Source organism: Thamnophis elegans, chromosome 6 (assembly GCF_009769535.1).
Source record: "Thamnophis elegans isolate rThaEle1 chromosome 6, rThaEle1.pri, whole genome shotgun sequence".
Lineage (NCBI taxonomy): Eukaryota > Metazoa > Chordata > Lepidosauria > Squamata > Colubridae > Thamnophis > Thamnophis elegans.
Window position 1 is genome coordinate 64,946,334 of NC_045546.1, and position 19,263 is coordinate 64,965,596.

General features: G+C 38.6%; 1 protein-coding gene across 1 annotated transcript in view; it reads left to right on the forward strand.

The window, feature by feature from the left end:
* The window catches only part of DMD (dystrophin), a 1,161,901-nt gene that overhangs the window by 698,926 nt on the left and 443,712 nt on the right, over positions 1 to 19,263 (forward strand). Inside the window, 1 exon segment of the mRNA XM_032219839.1 lies at positions 16,540 to 16,657. Within this exon segment, the coding sequence (XP_032075730.1) occupies positions 16,540 to 16,657 (118 nt within the window).

Here is a 19,263-nt window from a genome sequence, read left to right on the forward strand (position 1 = left end):
CATTGAAATATCGGTGCTGAATCCTTGGACTGTGTTTGTCAATGATTGGATTTCTATTTCTGACTTTCCATAGAGTTTCAAATCATCCATATATAGTAAATGCGAAATTTTTTCAGCTTTTTTGGCTGTTTGGTAGCCTAATTTCATTTTTTTTAAGATTACTGATAGTGGGATCATTGCGATGATGAAGAGAAGAGGTGAAAGTGAATCACCCTGGAAAATTCCTCGCTTGATATTAACCATTCCGTAGATCTCATTCCCTACTGCCAACTCAGTTCTCCATTGTTTCATCGCCTTTTCAGTAAAGGATGTAATATTTTTGCTAATGCCAGTTGTTTCTAAGCATTTTATGATCCAACTATGTGGCAGTGAGTCAAATGCCTTTTTGTAACCAATCCAGACCATATTCAAGTTCGTTTTTCTGTTCTTACAATTTTCTAATATCATTTTATCAATTAGAAGCTGATCTTTTGTCCCCCTGCTCCTTCTTTTGTTGCCTTTTTGCTCTACTGGCAAGATGTTGTTTGTTTCTAAATAATCCATCATGTTATCTGCAATAATGCCTGTGAGTAATTTGAAGGTTGTTGGCAAGCATGTTATTGGTCTGTAGTTTTCAGGTGTTGTTCCTTTAGTTGCATCTTTCTGAATCAAGTATGTTTTTCCAGTTGTCAACCATTCATCAATTTGGCCCTTTTGTAAAATTTCATTCAGTTTCCTGGCCAATATTGCATGTAAACTGGTCAGATATTTGAGCCAGAAACCATGTAATTGGTCCTTTCCAGGTGATGTCCAATTCTTTACCTTTTTAACTCGATTTTTGACCATCTCAGTTGTTATTTCTAATACTTGCATTTGTTTGTTGCCAATGCTTTTCTCAGAGTCATGTATCCACTTTGCTTCCTTGTTGTAGTCCTTTGCATTTTCCCACAATTCTTTCCAGAATTCAACTGTGGCCTGTTTTTCTGTTTTTTCACATTTGGTGTCACCATTCACATTAAGACTTTGATAAAAACGCCGTTGGTCTGATCGAAATTGCTGATTTTGTTTATATTGGATGATTCGTGCCTCATATCTTTCAATTTTTCTAGCTGTTGCTGTTATCTGCTGTTTTACAATCTCTACAGCTTCATTGATGTTTCTTGTATCCAATCTATATCTTCTGATTAGCCGATCTATGGTTTTGTTGTTTTTAAGCTGTTGCTCATGCATGCTCTTTAAGTTACTAGCATCTGCCCTTAATTTTTTGACTTTTTGTTCTAATCGGATTTTCCACTTTGGCTTTGATGCTTTTTCTGTTGTGTGACTAGGTACTTTAATTTTAATGCCTAGTTCATTAGTGACTATTACAGCTGCACTGTATATTAACTGGTTTGTTTCCAAGATGGATCCCGGTTCAATTGTTGAAAACACTGCATTAACCATTTTCATGATAGGGGCCAAAATTTTCTTAGGCACAGTTTTTAGTGATGGTAAACGTTGCCTTTCCTCATTAAGCAGAAAATGCTCCATGATCTTATCCTTCAATTCTTTTTGTTTTTGAGTTAGTTCATCAGTTGGTTCAGTGATAACTGGTTCTAGTGGTGGTGATGTTATTTCCTCCCCGAGAGCTTCTTCTGGGAGTTCTACTATAATGTCTTTAGTTGTGTCTTGAATATCAGTTATTTCCGCTTGTGATATTGTTTTTTGGGTTTTGCAATTTGCCTGAATTTCCTCATGTTCAACTTCACTAAACACTTTATTCCATATAATAAATCGCCTTTGATCTGCTAGTTGTTGTGCACTAACATTTGAATCTGGATATTGTTGTTTCCATAATTCATACATTCGCTTTAAATAGCCTCTTTTTTCTGGCTCTGAGTTGTAGTAACAGGCCATTATGGCACGGTTTTCATCTGCACTATATTTTTGTCGTTTTGTTGGTTGGTCCACTTGTAGCCCACTTGTCGATGGATGCCCAGGGACCTCAACATCCGCCGCAGCCCTTGTTAACCTGCGCAACGACCGATGTGGTATAGGATTTTTATTCTTTTTTTTTCACCATATTGTATGGGTTGGCGGGGTTTTTTTTACGGGACCAGATGCCAACCTGACCCCAACCCTCCTCCTTTCTCATCCGGGCTTGGGACCGGCAACGGCGGAGTTGTTGTTGTTGTTGTTGTTATTACTATTATTATTAGTAGTATTATTATTAGTATTATTATACAATTGTATCACAGCGGCCAGTTGTTTCGCCGGATTTGGCATTGGTTACTAGTCGGGTCCCACCCAGGGGCCTAGGATGTTGTAACGTATTTTCCTAATATGCGTGCAGATCCAAGCAGTGCGGCTTTTTGCATTTGACTGATGGTAATTTTGTCAATTTTTAACTGTTTTAAATGTAATTCCAGTGCTTTTGGAATAGCACCCAGTGTGTCAATTACCACTGGAATTACCACTGCTGGTTTGTGCCATAGTCATTGAATTTCAATTTTTAAGTCCTGGTATTTTGCGATTTTTTCTGTTCCTGGATATCTGGTGAAAAATGGGCTATCAGACTCAGGAGTGTTAACTGAGCAACTAGGGCAAACAGCTGCAGAACTACTGGGAAAAAAATCTATACCTGCCACAAATATATAGTGATTAAAAACAAAGAAATAATGATCTGTTATTACAGATCAAGTCCAACAAGAAGAGGATATTTGAAATGACTGCATCAGTCCTAGAATGAACAACTTCTAGAATCAGAAATAATACAACAGAGGCTAGCAGATCAATGTTGATTTATAGTACGAAATAAAGAAGCAGAATTGGAAGTACTGCAAAGATTCACCCAGGGAAAAGAAATCAAAGCCTTGCCAGAAGTAACTCAGAATGTATAGGAAAACCAGGGGGAATTGGCAGTAGAGGAATCTAGTAGAGGTATACAATTGTTTTCATTTGGAAGCCAGGCACCCACCCCTCTGCCTCAGGAAAAACAAAGCCCTCTAACTGAAGAAGTACAAGTTAAAGAATAATTGAGCATCTAGAACAGCACAAAAGCATCAGAATAAGGCTGCCTGCATTGAAGCTTGTTCCAAAGAAACAGCTAACACAAACATTACAAGATGCAATACTGCAATATCAAGTATAAGCACCAACTCACTGCACAGAACAAATCAACTAATGTACAGCATAGCTCCAATTATAACCGAATACCTGGGATGTAAAATCAACAGAGAAGAAAAACACAAACAGTGCACCACAAAAATGGAAGATTAGACTGGAAAATAAAATCAGCAAGTTGAGATCAGATGCAAGCAAGCTACAACAGATGAAAGAAAAGAAACTGAAGAACAAGAAGACCTAATCAAGAAATAACACAGAAACAAGAAAGATCAAGGAAGCACTGGAAATAATAAAGCAGCAAATACCAGCTATAACCAAGAAGAGTAGTAGATATGGAGTTTGAATTGCAAATTATAGACAGAACCTCCAATTTCAATCCAATCAGAAAAATTTATATCAATCTATCAATGGAGAAACTGCAGTGAATCAGTCAGTACCTGACAAGGAAGAAATTGTTAAGTTCTGGGCACAGATGTGGGATAACCCAAAGAAATATAACAAAGATGCAGCTTGGTTAAAAGAAGTGGATAAGAATAAAAAAGAAGTTGAAATGAAAGAACTAGTAATAAGAGCAGAAATGGTAGAGAAAAAAGCAAGGAAGATCAATTGGTCAGCACTAGGTGAAGATGGACTGCATGGCTTTTGGTTGAAGCATCTAACTGGTCTATGCCCATTTATTGCCAAGCAGTTTAACAACATACTATAAGGAGGTTAAATTGAAAAGTGGCTAACATCTGGCAGAACCTACCTGATAATGAAAGATCCAGCAAACGAGGCAGCAACACTAATTTGGTATCATTTCTTATTCCTTTACCTTCGCTAATCTACCCTAACTATGTTTCCCCCCCTTTATATCTCGCTCTTGAATATATACTTGTATAGTTAATATTTTATTTTCTGTTTTCCCCTTCTTCCCCCACTTTTCCATTTAATAGTGCATTGTCCGGGTTCTGTATCTTCTCCTTACTTGCTTTTCTAACTTCCTTTCTCTAGCCAATCATTGAATCTTCCCCATGTCTTGAAGTATACCGATTCCTCTTTATTCTTTATTTTCAATGTCAACCTTTTCATCTCTGCACAATCTAATATCTTTTTTATTATCTCTTCATTTGTTGGTAACTTATTTAATTTACAACAAATACAATTCTCGCTGCTGTAGTTTACATGTATAATCAAATAAGTATCTTCTTTCTTGAGTTTCTCTGGGATAATACCTAGTAAAAATATCTCTGGTCTAAATTCTAATTCTTCTTGTAACATTTTCTTTAGCCATACTCTTATTTTAGTTCAATATTTCCTTGCTTCTGCACATGTTCACCACATATGGTAATAAGAACCTGTTGCTTGTTGACATTTCCAACATTTCACTGACTTGTCTTTAAATATCTTTGCTCATTTTTCTGGTGACATGTGTCATCTATAAAACATTTTGTATAAGTTCTTTGTAAGCTGTTGACATGGATAGTTTATAGTTCTTTTCCCATAGTTGTTACTTTTCTAGATCAATCGTGTAACCAAAGTTCTTTGCCCAAGTTAACATTGTATCTTTAACCACTTCTTCTCCAACCTAGTTGCAAATCATGATCCTCTAATGTTAATAATCTTGTATTTCTCAATAAGATCCATTCTTTCATCCAAGTTAGTCCCGCTGCTTGATAATACAATTCCCAGTTTGGTAATCCAAATCCACCTTGAGCTCTTGCATCTTGCAACATTTTTATATTAATTCTTGCTTTTTTCCCTTGCCACATATTTTTCCCCACTATTTTATTCATACTTTCAAAGTATTTTTTCTCTAATTTTATTGGTATTGTTTGGAATAGGTATAGCAATCTTGGTAATATATTCATCTTTACTACTGCTATTCTTCCCATTAATCATAATTGTAAGTTTTCCCATCTTTCCAGATTTATTTCTATTTGTTTTCTCACATTATAATAGTTATCCTCCTTTAATGTCACACACCTTGATGTCAATTGGATATCCAAATATTTCACTTTTTTCACCACCTGTATGTCCAGTTTCCCCATCAACTCTCTTTTCTGTTTTTCTGTCATATTTTTCACCAAAAATTTTCTTTTGTCTTTATTAATCTTCAAACCCACTACTTCTCTTCTATTATTTCAATTAGTTTTGGCCCTGTTTCTATTAGATTCTCCATAATAAACACCAAATCATCCACAAATGCTTGTAATTTATATTCTTCTTTCTTGACCTTCATACCTTTTACCTCTTTATTTTGTTGTATTTCTCTATTCAAAATCTCTGGTGTCAGTATAAATAATAATGGTGATAGTGGACATCCTTGTCTAGTTCCCTTCGTAACTGCTACCTGTAACTCCGTAGCTCCTGTCATATCACCTTTGCAAATTGATTATTGTATATCATTTTGATCATATTTATAAATCCCTCACCAAATCCCATCATTTGAAGTTGCATTATCATAAATTGCCAGTTCACATTATCAAAGGCCTTTTGTGTGTCCAAAAATAACAACGCCATTTGCTTCTCTGGGTGGGATTCATAGTACTCTAGCGTATTCAGTACAATTTGCATATTTTCTCTGATTTGTCTCTTAGGGAGAAATCTATTTTAGTCTGTGTACAAATTCATTTAAAAGTCTCTTCATTCTTTCTGCCATTATTGATGCAAACTTTTTATAATCTGCATTTAATAATGAAATAGGTCTATAGTTCTTTACTTGTTGTAGATCTGACTCTTCTTTTGATATAAGAGTTATATATGCCTCCGTCCATGTCTTTGGCACCTTTGCCTCCCTTAGTAACTTATTAAATAGTTCCAACATTACATTACTGAATACATCTTGTAATGTTTGGCACAGTTCTGTCAGTAATCCATCTGATCCTGGTGTTTCCCTTCTTTTGCCTTTTGATGCCTTCTGTTACTTCCATCATTGTTATTCTTTCTTCTAGTGCCTTCTTAAATTTTCCTGGGATTTTAGTTATTCTAGTTTTCTCTAAGAATTGTCTTATTTTCCCTTCTGGAATCCTCTCAAATTGATACAACTTATTGTAGTAGTTCTCAATTATTTTTTTCTTTTTTTCATTTGAATGTTGTAGATTCCCTTCTTTATCCACCAATTGGCTTTGGTCACCCAGTTAGAAACCAGCTCCTTCTGCCCCATTGAACATATCAAAGCTGGTTTGGAGGACCCCACTAAGCCCATATGGTCAATCAGAGTGGGGAAGAAAGATAACTGGGATGGAATAACCCAAGAGTCACCGTCACCCAGGGCAGTCAACAACCAGGCTGGAAACCTGAGCTGGAAGCCCTGTCTGACCAAGAAGAGCTGATTGAAGTATTGGCCAGAGGTGACTGACTCAAGAGAAACATTATGCGGTTCGTGATGGAGACTTTTGAAAACCTCAGAACTAGGGGGTATTAGATCGACACCAGAGAGAGGGCGAGGCAGCAGCAGCAGCCAACAAGGCCGGGGCTGCCACTCTGGATCCAGCAGCAGCTGGCCAAGTAGCCATCCAGGTAAACCCACCCTACACAGCACCAGCCATTGCAATTATTTCTGGCCAGCCCAGAGTGCCATGACTGGAGAGAAAGACAGTGAAATACAATGGTGACCTGCATCAACTGGGGTTTTTCCTGGCATGTACTTGCAGGAGTACAGTAGGGATTTCCAAACACAGGGCACTTGGGTCCGATTCATCACCATGGCCCTGGAAGAGGCATCTGCCCGTTGGATGGTGAACCTCCACAACATAGACACCCCTGAACTGCGGAACTTCAACTGATTCATGATGGCTTTCCACCGCTGATTTGAAGATCCCTTGGCAGATCTCAGAGCTCATGATCACATCAGAACAGTGAAACAGGAGTGCTGGCCGGTAGCTGAATTCACTGAATAGTTCCAAGACCTAGCCTGCAGAGTGGACTGGCCGGAAGACATCCTAGTGAGCTGGTTCAAAGGTGGCCTGAATGACTATATCTACCATACCTACCTGGCTTGAGGGCCCTCAGGTTGCCTATATGACTGGTACATCCTGGCCGAAGAAGTGGAGATTGACATGGCCAGAAACTAGTAACAAGGGGGAAGAGCCTGGAAGAGATTTCCAGGAGAAGTGAGAGCCATTCAAGCTGCAAAACACCACCACCTGGGCACCAAGGTCATCTGCCTGCTTCAAATGCAGGAAGGAGGGGAACCATGCATCTGAGTGTCATTCAAAAACTCCCACTCAAAAGCCAGAACATCTGTCCAGAAGAAAGCCCATGAAAACAAGCACCCAAGAAAGAGACACTGCACTGAGAAGTGGAGAGCCTGTGGAGTTTTGCCCCTTGCAAAATCAGGGGAAGGAACTCTGGCATCACTGGGGAAGGAATTGGGCCCATCCAAGAGTGACCCTGAAGACGACCTGTTGGCAAGCAAACTGTTTGAACCACGCATCCTTCCCCTAAGTCTTGGGGTAAAAGAGTGAAAAACTCAGCCCTTTTGGACTCAGGTTCACCCAGTGTTTAATTAGCTCAACCCTGGTGGGAAAATTGGGCAAACACTTGCAGAAGCTTAAAAATCCCTATCGTGTTTTGCCAGTTAGATGGGCCAGTTGTAGGGGGGAACTGGCCATTTTTGCCACAGAACCTCTGGATATAGCAATAGGGGACTTATGATAAGAGACTCACTTTCATTGTGGCACCCAGAATGAAATGGCCATTAGTTCTAGGGCTCACTTGGTTGAGGAGGTGGAACCCCAGAGTGAACTGGAAACAAGGGACTCTAAGATTTCAATGGAAAGTGACTGGACCTGATGGCCAAAGGGAGGAACTGGTGGGGGGGGGACTTAAACATAGAAGCAGCGATGGCAGGAAAGGCTGTGCCAGACCAGGACATCCCCAGGGAGTACAAAGACCCATCTGAGTGTTCAGCGAAGAAGACTCCAACAAGCTCCCCCGCACCCCACAGACTGCGCTATTGATATCCCCCCAGGGGCCAAACTACCAAAACCAAAAATATATAGCGTGTCCCCCAGGGAACCCAAGCAGTTGAGAGCCTTCATAGATAAAAACTGGTGAGTGGTTTCATCGAACCCATGCAACCAAAAATTGCTGCCCTGTTGCTATTTCGAGAGAAGATGGGTCTTTGTGCCTTTGTGTAGATTATAGAAATTTAAACACCGTGACTGTGGAAAATGTCCCCCTCTTGAAAGACATGTTAGTCCACCTCTTCAAAGGAAAAAAAAATCAAAACTGTTCTTAAGAATGGCTTACTACTGACTCAGGATTAGGGAAAGGAATGAATGGACAACATTTTAACATTCCTTTAGGGTGTTACCAATTCAAAGTCCTCACATTTGGATTATAAGGCATCCCTGCCATATTTATGCAAGTGATAAATGAGGAGCTCCATGAGCACCTGTACAAAGGGGTTCTGGTGTGCTCAGATGACATTTTAATATACAGAGAGACAAAAGCCGAGCACATAAAGCTTGTCCAAGGAGTCCTAAACAAACTCCCTGCTGCAAAACTTTACACAAAACTTTCCAAATGTGAATTCCACAAAGATAGAATTGACTACCTGGGATATAGAATTTCCAACAAGAATGTGGAAATGGACTCAGGAAAAGTGCAAGCAGTTATCAACGGGCTTCCCACCACACTTGCAAACAACTATAAAGCTTCCTGGGGTTTGTAAATTTTTACCAGCAATTATCCCAGCATTTGCACATATTGCACTCCCAATCACTAATCTATTGAAAACAAGGGGGAGGGGAGAGACAAACTGAAACAAAGCAGCCCATAAACTGGACCATGGAATGCCAGGCAGCATTTGATAAACTGACAAAATTGTTCTCAGCTGAACTAGTCCTAAAACACCCAGATCCAGAACAGCTGTTTATCATACAGACAGATGCCAGTGACATATCAGAGCCGTCCTATTCCAAGAAAACGAGCAGGACCAACTGCAGCCCTGTGCATATATGTCTAAAAAACTAACCAACACTGAACAGAGATGGGCTATCTGGGAGAAGGAGGCTTTTGCAGTATGGTGGCTCTCCTTACTTGGAGGCATTTCCTAGAAGGGAATAAAATCTTTTTTAGTTCAAGGGACTAGAGTCTGGACTGATCATAAAAACCTAGAGGCCCTAAAAACCACATGGAAACTCTCCCCAAAACAAGTTCACTGGGCTCAACACTTCAAATGGTTCAATTTCAACCTGAAATACTTCCCTGGGGGAAATATCTTTTTAGCAGGCACACTATCCAGAAAGTCTCAGTTTAATAGCGGGAAACCTGAAGTGATCAAACCCCTGCTCCCAGCCTCTCAATTGGCAGCCAAAGTGATGACCAGGATGCAAGCTAAACAAGAATCACTAATGGACAATGCTACCACTCAGGCATTTTAAAAAGTCCTACAAACCGATGACTGGTTCCTAGCCCATAAAACACCTTTTTAATTAAAGATGACTTAGCTTGTTTGCGAGGAAAGTTATATGTCCCAGCTAGTCAGAGAATTCCTCTCATGCAAACATGCCATGACTCCAAACTGGCCGGTCAATTCGGTTTTGTGAAAACCCTACACCTTATCAAAAGGCAATTCTGGTGGCCATCTCTTAAGAAAGACATTCAAAACTATGTTGCCAGTTGCCCTATCTGTGCAGAAGCAAAGAGGAAACCCCAGTCTTTTATCTACAGTAGCTGAGCCTTCAGCCCCCTAGGAGAGAGATCTCTATGGACTTTATTGTAGAGTTACCTGAAAGTGGGGGGATACTGTTATCTGGGTCATAACAGACCTTTTCTCCAAGCAGGCCCACTTTGTTCCCTGCCAGAAAATCCTCACTATGTCAACTCATGAAGCATTCTTGACCTGTTCTCGAGTTGCCATAGGCAGGGGAATGGGGAACTGAACCTTGCGTGAGGGAATCGCACTTCAGTCAAAACAATAAACGCATTCCAGCCATCTCTATGTCAAGGCCATCTCCATGAATACCCACAGTGGCCAGAGAGAGGTACTCTACATCCCGCAAAATTGTTTTGTTGGGGAATGTGACTGATGACACACCTTGCAGGGAGGAAGAAACAGGGTCAAAGCTGGGACATGAATTAAGTGAGGTCAGAGTTGGCTTCACTTGGAATGTGCTGACATGAAACTCCTAATAAATAACTGGATTTCTTTTGAAGCTTGGCTCGAGGCTCATGATTTAATTAGAGCATCGGTCAGAACCCTGACACACCACTAAGGCACTTGCCAAACTGTTCGTGCAGCATATTTATCAACTATATGGGAGCCCGCAAAGGATAATATCTGATCAGAGGGTCCAATTCACTTCAAAGTTTTGGAAGGCCTTTTTGAACCTTCTCAAACTGGCCAGGGCCTAAGGTCTCATCATCATCCTCAGACTAACAGATCAACAGAGTGACTGGACTTGGTTCTGGAACAATATTTAAGATGGTTTATTAACTATCAATAAGATAGCTGGACTGACCTCCTGCCTTTTTCAGAAGTTGTCGATAATAACTCTGTCCACTCTAGCACTGGGTTCACCCCATTTTGAGTTGCCACTGGCCAGGACTTCATCCCAGTGCCAGAATTACCAGTAGAGGAATCAATCATATCCCACCCCCTTAAGGAGTTCATACAACAACTACAAAAACCTGGCCAGTAGTGAGACTAGCCCTGAATTAGGCTAGAGCCACTTTTAAAGCCCAAGCTGACAAAAGAAGGACAGAACCAAATCTATTTAAAATAGTGATAAGGTTTGCCTGTCCACAAAATTCCTACAATGCTTACAACCCTCAAAGAAATTGGGACCAAAATTCATAGGGTCTTTCCCAATCACTAGAATCATCAACCCAGTAACAGTAGAATTACTACTCCCCCAAAGCAGTATGTCTACCCAGTTTTTCACTGCAGTTTATTGAAACCTAAATTACATACCCTTTAAGGCACCCATCAGATGCTCCTCTGATCCCTATTATGGTCTAAGGGGAACAACACTTTGAAATCAAAGAGATCCTTGACTACCACACCCACCAGGGTTCAACTCAATACCTAGTGTCCTGGAGACATTTATCTCCCTCACAAAAGGAGTAGTAGTGGGTAGCTAAGAAATATGTTAGGACCCCTGCATTGCTGAAAACATTTCACTCGAAGTATCCTAACAAACCGAACTAACTCTCTGTGATGTTTATCTTTCTGTTCTCTCTTACAAATAATCCTCTCATTTTTTTGAAGGGGGGAAGCATGTCAGATCCCTATTAGGATACTTGGGGAACCTTGTAATCTTTTATTCACTCATTGATCTCATCCTATTTTCCTATGTATCCTATAATTCCCTAGTTTATAACTTTTATCCTGTCACCTATTCTGCCCTCTGATTTGATTTACCTTGGGGGATGTACAATTTACCTTGGGGGATGTACAAGGGGGCAAGGCCATCTGTTTTCCCTCAGTTTGGAAGCCTCACAGAAGAAGCACATGGGAACAACTTATCTCTTTCTCAGGACGACCATTTCCACAACATCTTTGCACCTGTGGATTGGCTTATTCAACATAAAAGATGAGGGGTTTCTAACCACTTTATCCTAATGGAATTGCTTGAGTGGAACTCAGACCTTGCTTTGCCTTGTCTTGCATTCACTTCTTTTCAATAAAAGTTACCTTTTGAAATGCTAAAGTTTTGAGAGTCCATGTTTTCTTGAACAGGAAGGAGACAGGACCTTACAATCTCTTTTTTCCATCTCTTGTGATTAGATCTATACTTCGTACTAAGTGATCATGTAGTTTGCTTGATTTGGATTAACATAGCATGCCTCAGCAAAGTGTTCAACCATTATTGGCTAAATAAATGACAGACTCTGACAGATGAGCACAATTCAAAGCATACTGATGATGTCTCCTTGAATGGTGACAAAACATTTGCACCTAAATTGCCAAGCTCAAAGCTCAGACCAACAGCCTAGCTATCAACCCAAGTTACATGTATTCAAATTCATTTCAATTGTATATGTACCATGGTGACCCAGAAACCTATGTTTATGAAATAGGTGAAAGTAACACAAAGGAAATCTTTGCATGGCTAATAAGGTTATATAACATATTTTAATAGTGTTAATATTATTTTAATACACTTTTATCTTAATTTTATATTTCATTATATTCATTAAGGTGGTATTGTCAGATACCTAAAAGTGATACTGCCATTCAATTAGGAGGAGGGGGGCCTTGGATTCAATTTATGAGCAGTGCCTATGACACCTGATATTTTACAACTGGTTTCCTGGTGTCGAAGCGCCTTGAGATCTCCTCACCTTCTGGGGAATGTTTATGATGACCATGTGGGACGGTTCACTTTAATGTCTAACGGAAGATAGCCATGGGAATATATGCTTATCTGGTTCTCAGGGCAGTTGGTAAAGGAACTGCCTTCACACTTGTGCATTGGCTAAAATCTGCATCTGACTAATGGGAGGGGTCTCTACTGCTTTAATTCTACTTGCCTTGCCTTAGGGGATTCAGATGTTGCTTTGAACTTATTGTTTTCGCTTCGGCTTAAAAAAAAGCTTCCTTTTGAAATACTTTGTTTCAAGAGTCTTCACTTTCTGAAGCTAAAAGGAGAGGCAATCCTTACAGGTATGATATTTTTTAATTTTCATTCTAAAGCAAGGATTGAAAGGTATTACAATGTCTGACTAATATTGATTATCCCTATCTGCATTCTAATTTAAGAAAGAGTCTGATATGTTGCTATATTTATGAGAAATTCTTTATTAAATGTAGAGTACAGCTGACTAACGTGCTAGGATATCTAGTGCAATTTGTTTGATTTAAGTGCTCTCATCCTGTCATTTTTTGCCCAAACTGATTATATTTGTTTGTGTAGGACAGCTGTTCTCAATCTTTTCTTCACCCATGGACCCTATTTAAATACCTTTTGCGGCCATGGACCCTGGCCACAGACCACCCAGACTTAATTCAAGCTTTAAATCATAACAATTCTTCAAGACTTTACAGACTTTCTGTGATGACATCGAGGCCCCCTTGGGTCTGTACACCACAAGTTGAGAACAAGTTACGGTATATAATGTTCAGAAACATTAGTTTGTATTTTGATTTCTGAACTTAAAATAAAATATCAATTCATCCTACATAAATTTAATTTCTTCCCAGTGGTGAGATTCAATTTTTTTAACACTGGTTCTGTAGGTGTGGGTTGGGGTGGCGGTGGTTTGGTGGTCATGTGACTGAGTGGCTGTGGCTGGGTGGTCATGTTTGGGTGGGTGTGGCCAAATTGACATCACTCACACCGAGGGGCACCTCACCTGGCCCCTCCCCTCCCAGCCACTCCTTTTCACGCCTGGTGTCAGCGTATCTATAGTTCTGTAAAAATGTTGTTCAACTTTTTTCAACTTTATTATCTGCATCTACATACTATAGATGTACTTTCATGGACCACGGAAAGGAGGAAATGGCTCACATGCTTTGCCCAAGATTGTGATAGGCAGGTCACAAAACAGGCTTTTGAGGGGTTGCCACAAAGAAGCAGGGGAGAATATATTTTCCAAAGAAGCAAAAGGCAAAACAAGAAGCAATAGGTGGAAATTGAACAGAGAGAAGCAACCTAAAACTAAAGAGAAACTGTGAGAAAAATTAACCAGTGGAATTACTTGTCATCAGATGCTCTGGGTGCTCAATCACTGGAAGTTTTTAAGAAAAGACTGGACAGCTATTTCTCTGAAATGGTATAGTCCTCCCCACCCCAAAGGCCCTTCTAAGAGTTATTCTGTTATTCCTCAGTTTTCCTGCCTGAGCAGGGGGTTGGACTAGAAGACCTCCAAAGTCCCTTTTAACTCTGTTATTCCATTATTCCTGAGCTAAATAACCAAGACCCTCATTGGGGCCTTATCTCTTTTGCTCCCTCTGGACTAATGAGTTAAAGAGCTGCTTCTAGACCAGGGGTCTCCAACCTTTTGGACCTCAGGGACCACTAAGTTCATAATTTTAAATCTTGCAGACCACTGGGTGGCGGAGGTTCAGCCGCCTTTCAGGTCTACCTGTCTGCTTCTGCGAGGCCTCCAGGTGGGAGACCTGAGAGAAAGCACCTGGTCCAGACACACAGCCTGGAAACCTCTTTTGTGTTCCTTCTCTCAAAAAGCTTGGCCAATCTGAGTGAAGCAAAACAAAGAGGGGCAGACTGATGGTGGCTTTCTGATGTTGGTGAGAAAGTCCATGAGGACGGCCTTTGGGGCCCTGGGAAAGCATCTTGTACAGCACAGTGAAAATTAGCAGCCATGAGCCACTGCTTTCCTCTAAGTCCCATCCAGAAAGCGCTGCGGCAGAGAGAAACAGCCAGATTGAATGCTGTTTCTCTCTGACACAGCGCTTTCCAGATGGGACTTACAGGACCTAAAGCGGCAATTCCCCATTGCTAAATTTCGCTGTACTGCACAAGACTCTTTCCTAGCAACAGCAGCAGTGGAGAGAAAACAGGTCGCTGGAGAACATGGGGAGCGCTCCATCTGTGTCAGTGGCTGCTTCTCTCTGCACTGCTCTTGCTGGGAGAGCAAGAGCGTCTTTCACAGCACAGCAAAATTTAGCAACTATGAGTTACTGCTTTGGGTCCTATAAGTCCTATCCAGAAATCGCTGAAGCAGAGAGAAGCAGCCAAGTTGAATTCTGTTTCCCTCTGTTGCAGCACTTTCCGGATGGGACTTACACGACCCAAAGCAGCAACTCATGGTTGCCAAATTTTGCTGTGCTTTCCCAGCAAGATGCTTTCCCAGCAAGAGCAGCAATGGAGAGAAAACCACTGCCGACATGGAGAACACGTGGAGTGATTCCATGTGCTCTCTGGGTCAGCAACTGCTTCTCTATGCTGTAGGGCTTTACAGATGGGACAGTAAGATAAGAGCCCACCTGTGCTTGTCCCCCCTCCACTTCCCCCCTGCCCGCACTCTCTCTCTCACACACACACACGGTCCTTTGGCTGAGTGCAGCAGGTCTCAGGCTGGTTAAATTGCTTCGGCCCGGGGGAAGGGTGTAGTTTGAGGCCAGGGCAGGGTTGTCTAGGTGAGATGGGCAATGGGCCAAGCCATGGAGACCACCAAGAAGGCCACAGGGAAGACAGGGAAGTATGGCAGGGCCGTGTGCCACGTGGAAGGGAGTAGGGAAGGCAGGTGGGGATGGTGGGGGGGAAGCTAGCTAGGCCAAGATTTGCAGGCTTACTGACCCAGGCAGGAAGATCAGGGACACTCAGTTGGGCTACAGCAGCACTGCATGGAAAGGCAGGCAAGCTGTAGAGATTGTGTGGTCAACGCAAGTGAGATGAGGAGTGACTGGGCGTTGCGGGGCAGGTGGGCAGGGTGAGTGGGCAGCCTGGGCGGGCAGGTGGGACAGGTGAGCAGGGTGAGAAGCGAGCAGATGAGTGGGGCAAATGGGCAGATGGGGGTGGGGCCAGCCAGAGGTGGTACTTGCCAGTTCTCCGAACTACTCCAAGTGTCCACTACCGGTTCACCCGAAAGAACTGGCTGAATACCACCTGTGTTTCTTCCATAGTATATTCCTCATGGGAGAGATTAATAGTATTCTCTTTTTATACACATATCTGACTTGATATATTTTCTATACTTTGCTTTTCCCCACTGAAAGTTAATAAATATTCCACCACCATTAAGGCAAAAATGATGCCTGAATGGCATATATATATGTTATATTTGTGCTGATAAATAAATAAAGGGAGACTAGTATAGATCTATTTCTCCCTTTATTTATTTATCATCACAAATATAACAAATGTAACAAAAAGACAACAGTAAAAAATATTGGATTTCTGCCTGGATGGTCTCTTGTGACGAGCCGAAGGACAGAGAATGGAAGTAGTGATCTTCCTCCCATATTTGAGCATACCAGGGGTTGTGACTTTATATATATATATATATATATATATATATATATATATATATATATATATATATATATATATATATATATATATATATATATATATTATATATTATATATATATAAACAGCCCAGGTTCGAATGCCAGTGAGATTATGGCTAGCTGATGAGAGCTAAATAGCTTGAAATAGATCTATACTAGTCTCCCTTTATTTATTTATCATCATCATCATATATATATATATATATATATATATATATATATATATATATATATATATATATATATATATATATATATATATATATATCCTTGTTCATAAGCCATAACATGTACACTTTTAGAATAGTTTATAGTTTTATTTGAATTTCTTAAGTGATTATTTTGGTAGAATTGTGTCTTTATTGGGTATAGTTTTCATTATCATAAATTATTTTATTCATTAGGTTTTTGTATTTTTGAAATATATAACCATCTCTTATGATTGGTTATCCCTCACTTTCTATTTTTTAAATTAGTACATTTTATGGAAAATATTAATAATAAAAATAGAAATAATAGAAATATCAAAATATATTTATGATTTCAGGCAACATTACAAGATCTGGAACAAAGGCACCCACAGCTTGAAGAATTAATAACAGCAGCCCAGAATCTGAAAAATAAAACTAGCAATCAAGAGGTTCGAACAATCATCACTGATCAAAGTAATGCATTTTTTGTATTTAATATTTTAAAAGTATAAAAACCTTGATTTGTATGTAAGCATTAAGTAAATGTTTTACTGTTTATGTTATAACCACTCTTCTGAATGGTGATATTGTTGGTGAAGTTGTGAAAATTACAGATAGGTTGCACCCTTAATGTTCTGCCTGACTTGTGGCATTGTTCTTCATACTGCAAATGCTTCCTGAAATCGTCCTGACTACCCAAAACCTTTGCAGCTGAAATTGGTTTAAAATATGTATAAATTCAATTTAATATGCTTTAAAATACATTTTCTGCATTTTTTGGTGCTATGGTACCCAAGATGCTGCATAAACATTCTTTATATAGGGGCTGTGAAAACCAGCTGTAGTTTTACATTAAGTTATATTGTCCCTCAAGTGCAACTATACACTGCTAAAGCAGTTAAGGGAATGCAAGCAACACTGTGCAGAGAGGAAGGCTTTTGGCATAGTCACTTTCCTGACTTTTCTATGAAAGCACAGTAAGATCTTTTAATGAAATTATTATTGGGATTGCTGTTATTATTTAAAAATATTAAATGACTTTCTCCTGAAAAAGCTTGAGATTGCAATTTTTATCAATGTGCTTAGAAGTTATTTCCCTGAAAGTTTGATGTTGTCTTTGAGTACAACTTTAGGATAGATATTATGAGACATTGTTTCTTTGTTCAACGAGTATAAAGTGGAGAACACTTTTTGTCTTCTTTCCTTCTTCTCTTCCTCCTCCTTTTCTCACCCTCTTCCTCCCCCCCAAAGCAGTGATGATTAAGATCTTATGGTTTTAGAATAAGTGCAGTTCCTCATAAATGCCAAACTCATTTCTGCCTGATGGTCTATTGGTGATTACTTATAAATATAATTATTTATATTATTTTAGCTAATGACTTTTCCTCAAATGCCAGTAACTATAAGATTTAAAGAATTTTAAAACTGCTTGAGAATATTGTAACTAGATAGAAGACTGACAATCAAATAAGTATGTCAGAGATTTCCTACATATTATACATTAGTGCAACTAGTCTATGGTGCAGCTAGTCTTTTCTTGAATGCCTATTATATATTCATGTGAGTCTGGACATATAGAAACTATTTAAAAAATGTTATTCTTGATTTTATAGATACTCACTTTCACAATAATTACAATAGTGCCTGATCATACTCATCATTTTATGTCTTTTAATTTCTTTCAGACTGTAATATTAATGTACAATTTTATGTTATAGCTCACATTGCTGTGTTGCTAAAGGTTGAAAATAAACTTGTAAAATTTGTCAAAAAGGGACCACCATTAACATTTAAATATACCAAACAAAATCTAGATGTATATCGTTGTACTAGGTATTGTTGTCTATTATACTTAAACTTTTAATTATCTTGTTTAGCAGACTCTTAATTATAACATATTAGGAGAAATTTTGAAATATTTTAATAATTTCATTCAGTCTTTCTACATAGCATACAATTATATTTATTCGATTGTTTTATGTCATAATTGTCTTGTATATTTTTAATAGTAATTATAATTGTCTTGGTACTTCTTCCTAGATTTAACTTCTAGAAAATTTTAAGTTCAGTGCTATAATTTAAAGCCTTTTAGTTACCATGCTCATGCTTTTCATATATTTGGGAGAATTAATAATCTTATAATTTTAAATAATATTTAAATATTGACATAAAACAAATATGAATTTATTTTTTGTTTTATTTTATTTTACTGTCCTTCAAGCATTTCAGTGCAATTATATAGTTCTTTTTGCTTTTATATTAGCTTCATGGCAACTTTACGAGAAAAGTTAAGTTGAGAGATGGCAATTGATAAAAGCTCACCAGCCCACTTCATTGACTGATTAAAAGTTTGAATCTGTATTTTGACATTCTATTCAAGTCTTGTAATTTTTACATTTATGGGCTTTATTATGAATGTTTTAAGCTTTTTAAAAATATATCAGTTGATAACCCTTGATTTGATTAATCCATTTAAATGTGGAATATCTTTCAGCTGCAGATGCTATTATGTTTTTTTTTAAAAAAATCATTTAACACACATACTTGAAGCATATAGCATGCAAAAAAAAAAAAACTACATGCAACTTACATTCCATTGTCTATTCTTCAATGATTTATGAACAAACATTCTGGTATATTTTTGTTCTATTATTTTTACCTCATGTTAGATATTCAGCATATATATATATATATATATATATATATATATATATATATATATATATATATATATATATATATATATATATATATATATATATATATTTCTGAACATATAAAATTTGTGACATAACAGAAGAAAAATAGGAGAAAAAGTGTGGCAATGCCTTGTGTAGGTTTATAACCTGCTGTATTTCTTTAATGGGAAAATACACTGCAAATATGAATATATAGCTAAGAACAATGAGTTTTGTTGCAGTGAAAAGCCTTCACTGTATTGCGTTCATATTTTATTAAAGAAGGAATATTTCTAATCTTAAATTGCATAACACTTTTGGGCTTTAGGTATAAAAGGCTTTTAACTTTCTCAGCAGAGCTTTCTTTTTTAAATAATAACATTATTTATATTGAGTTTAAAT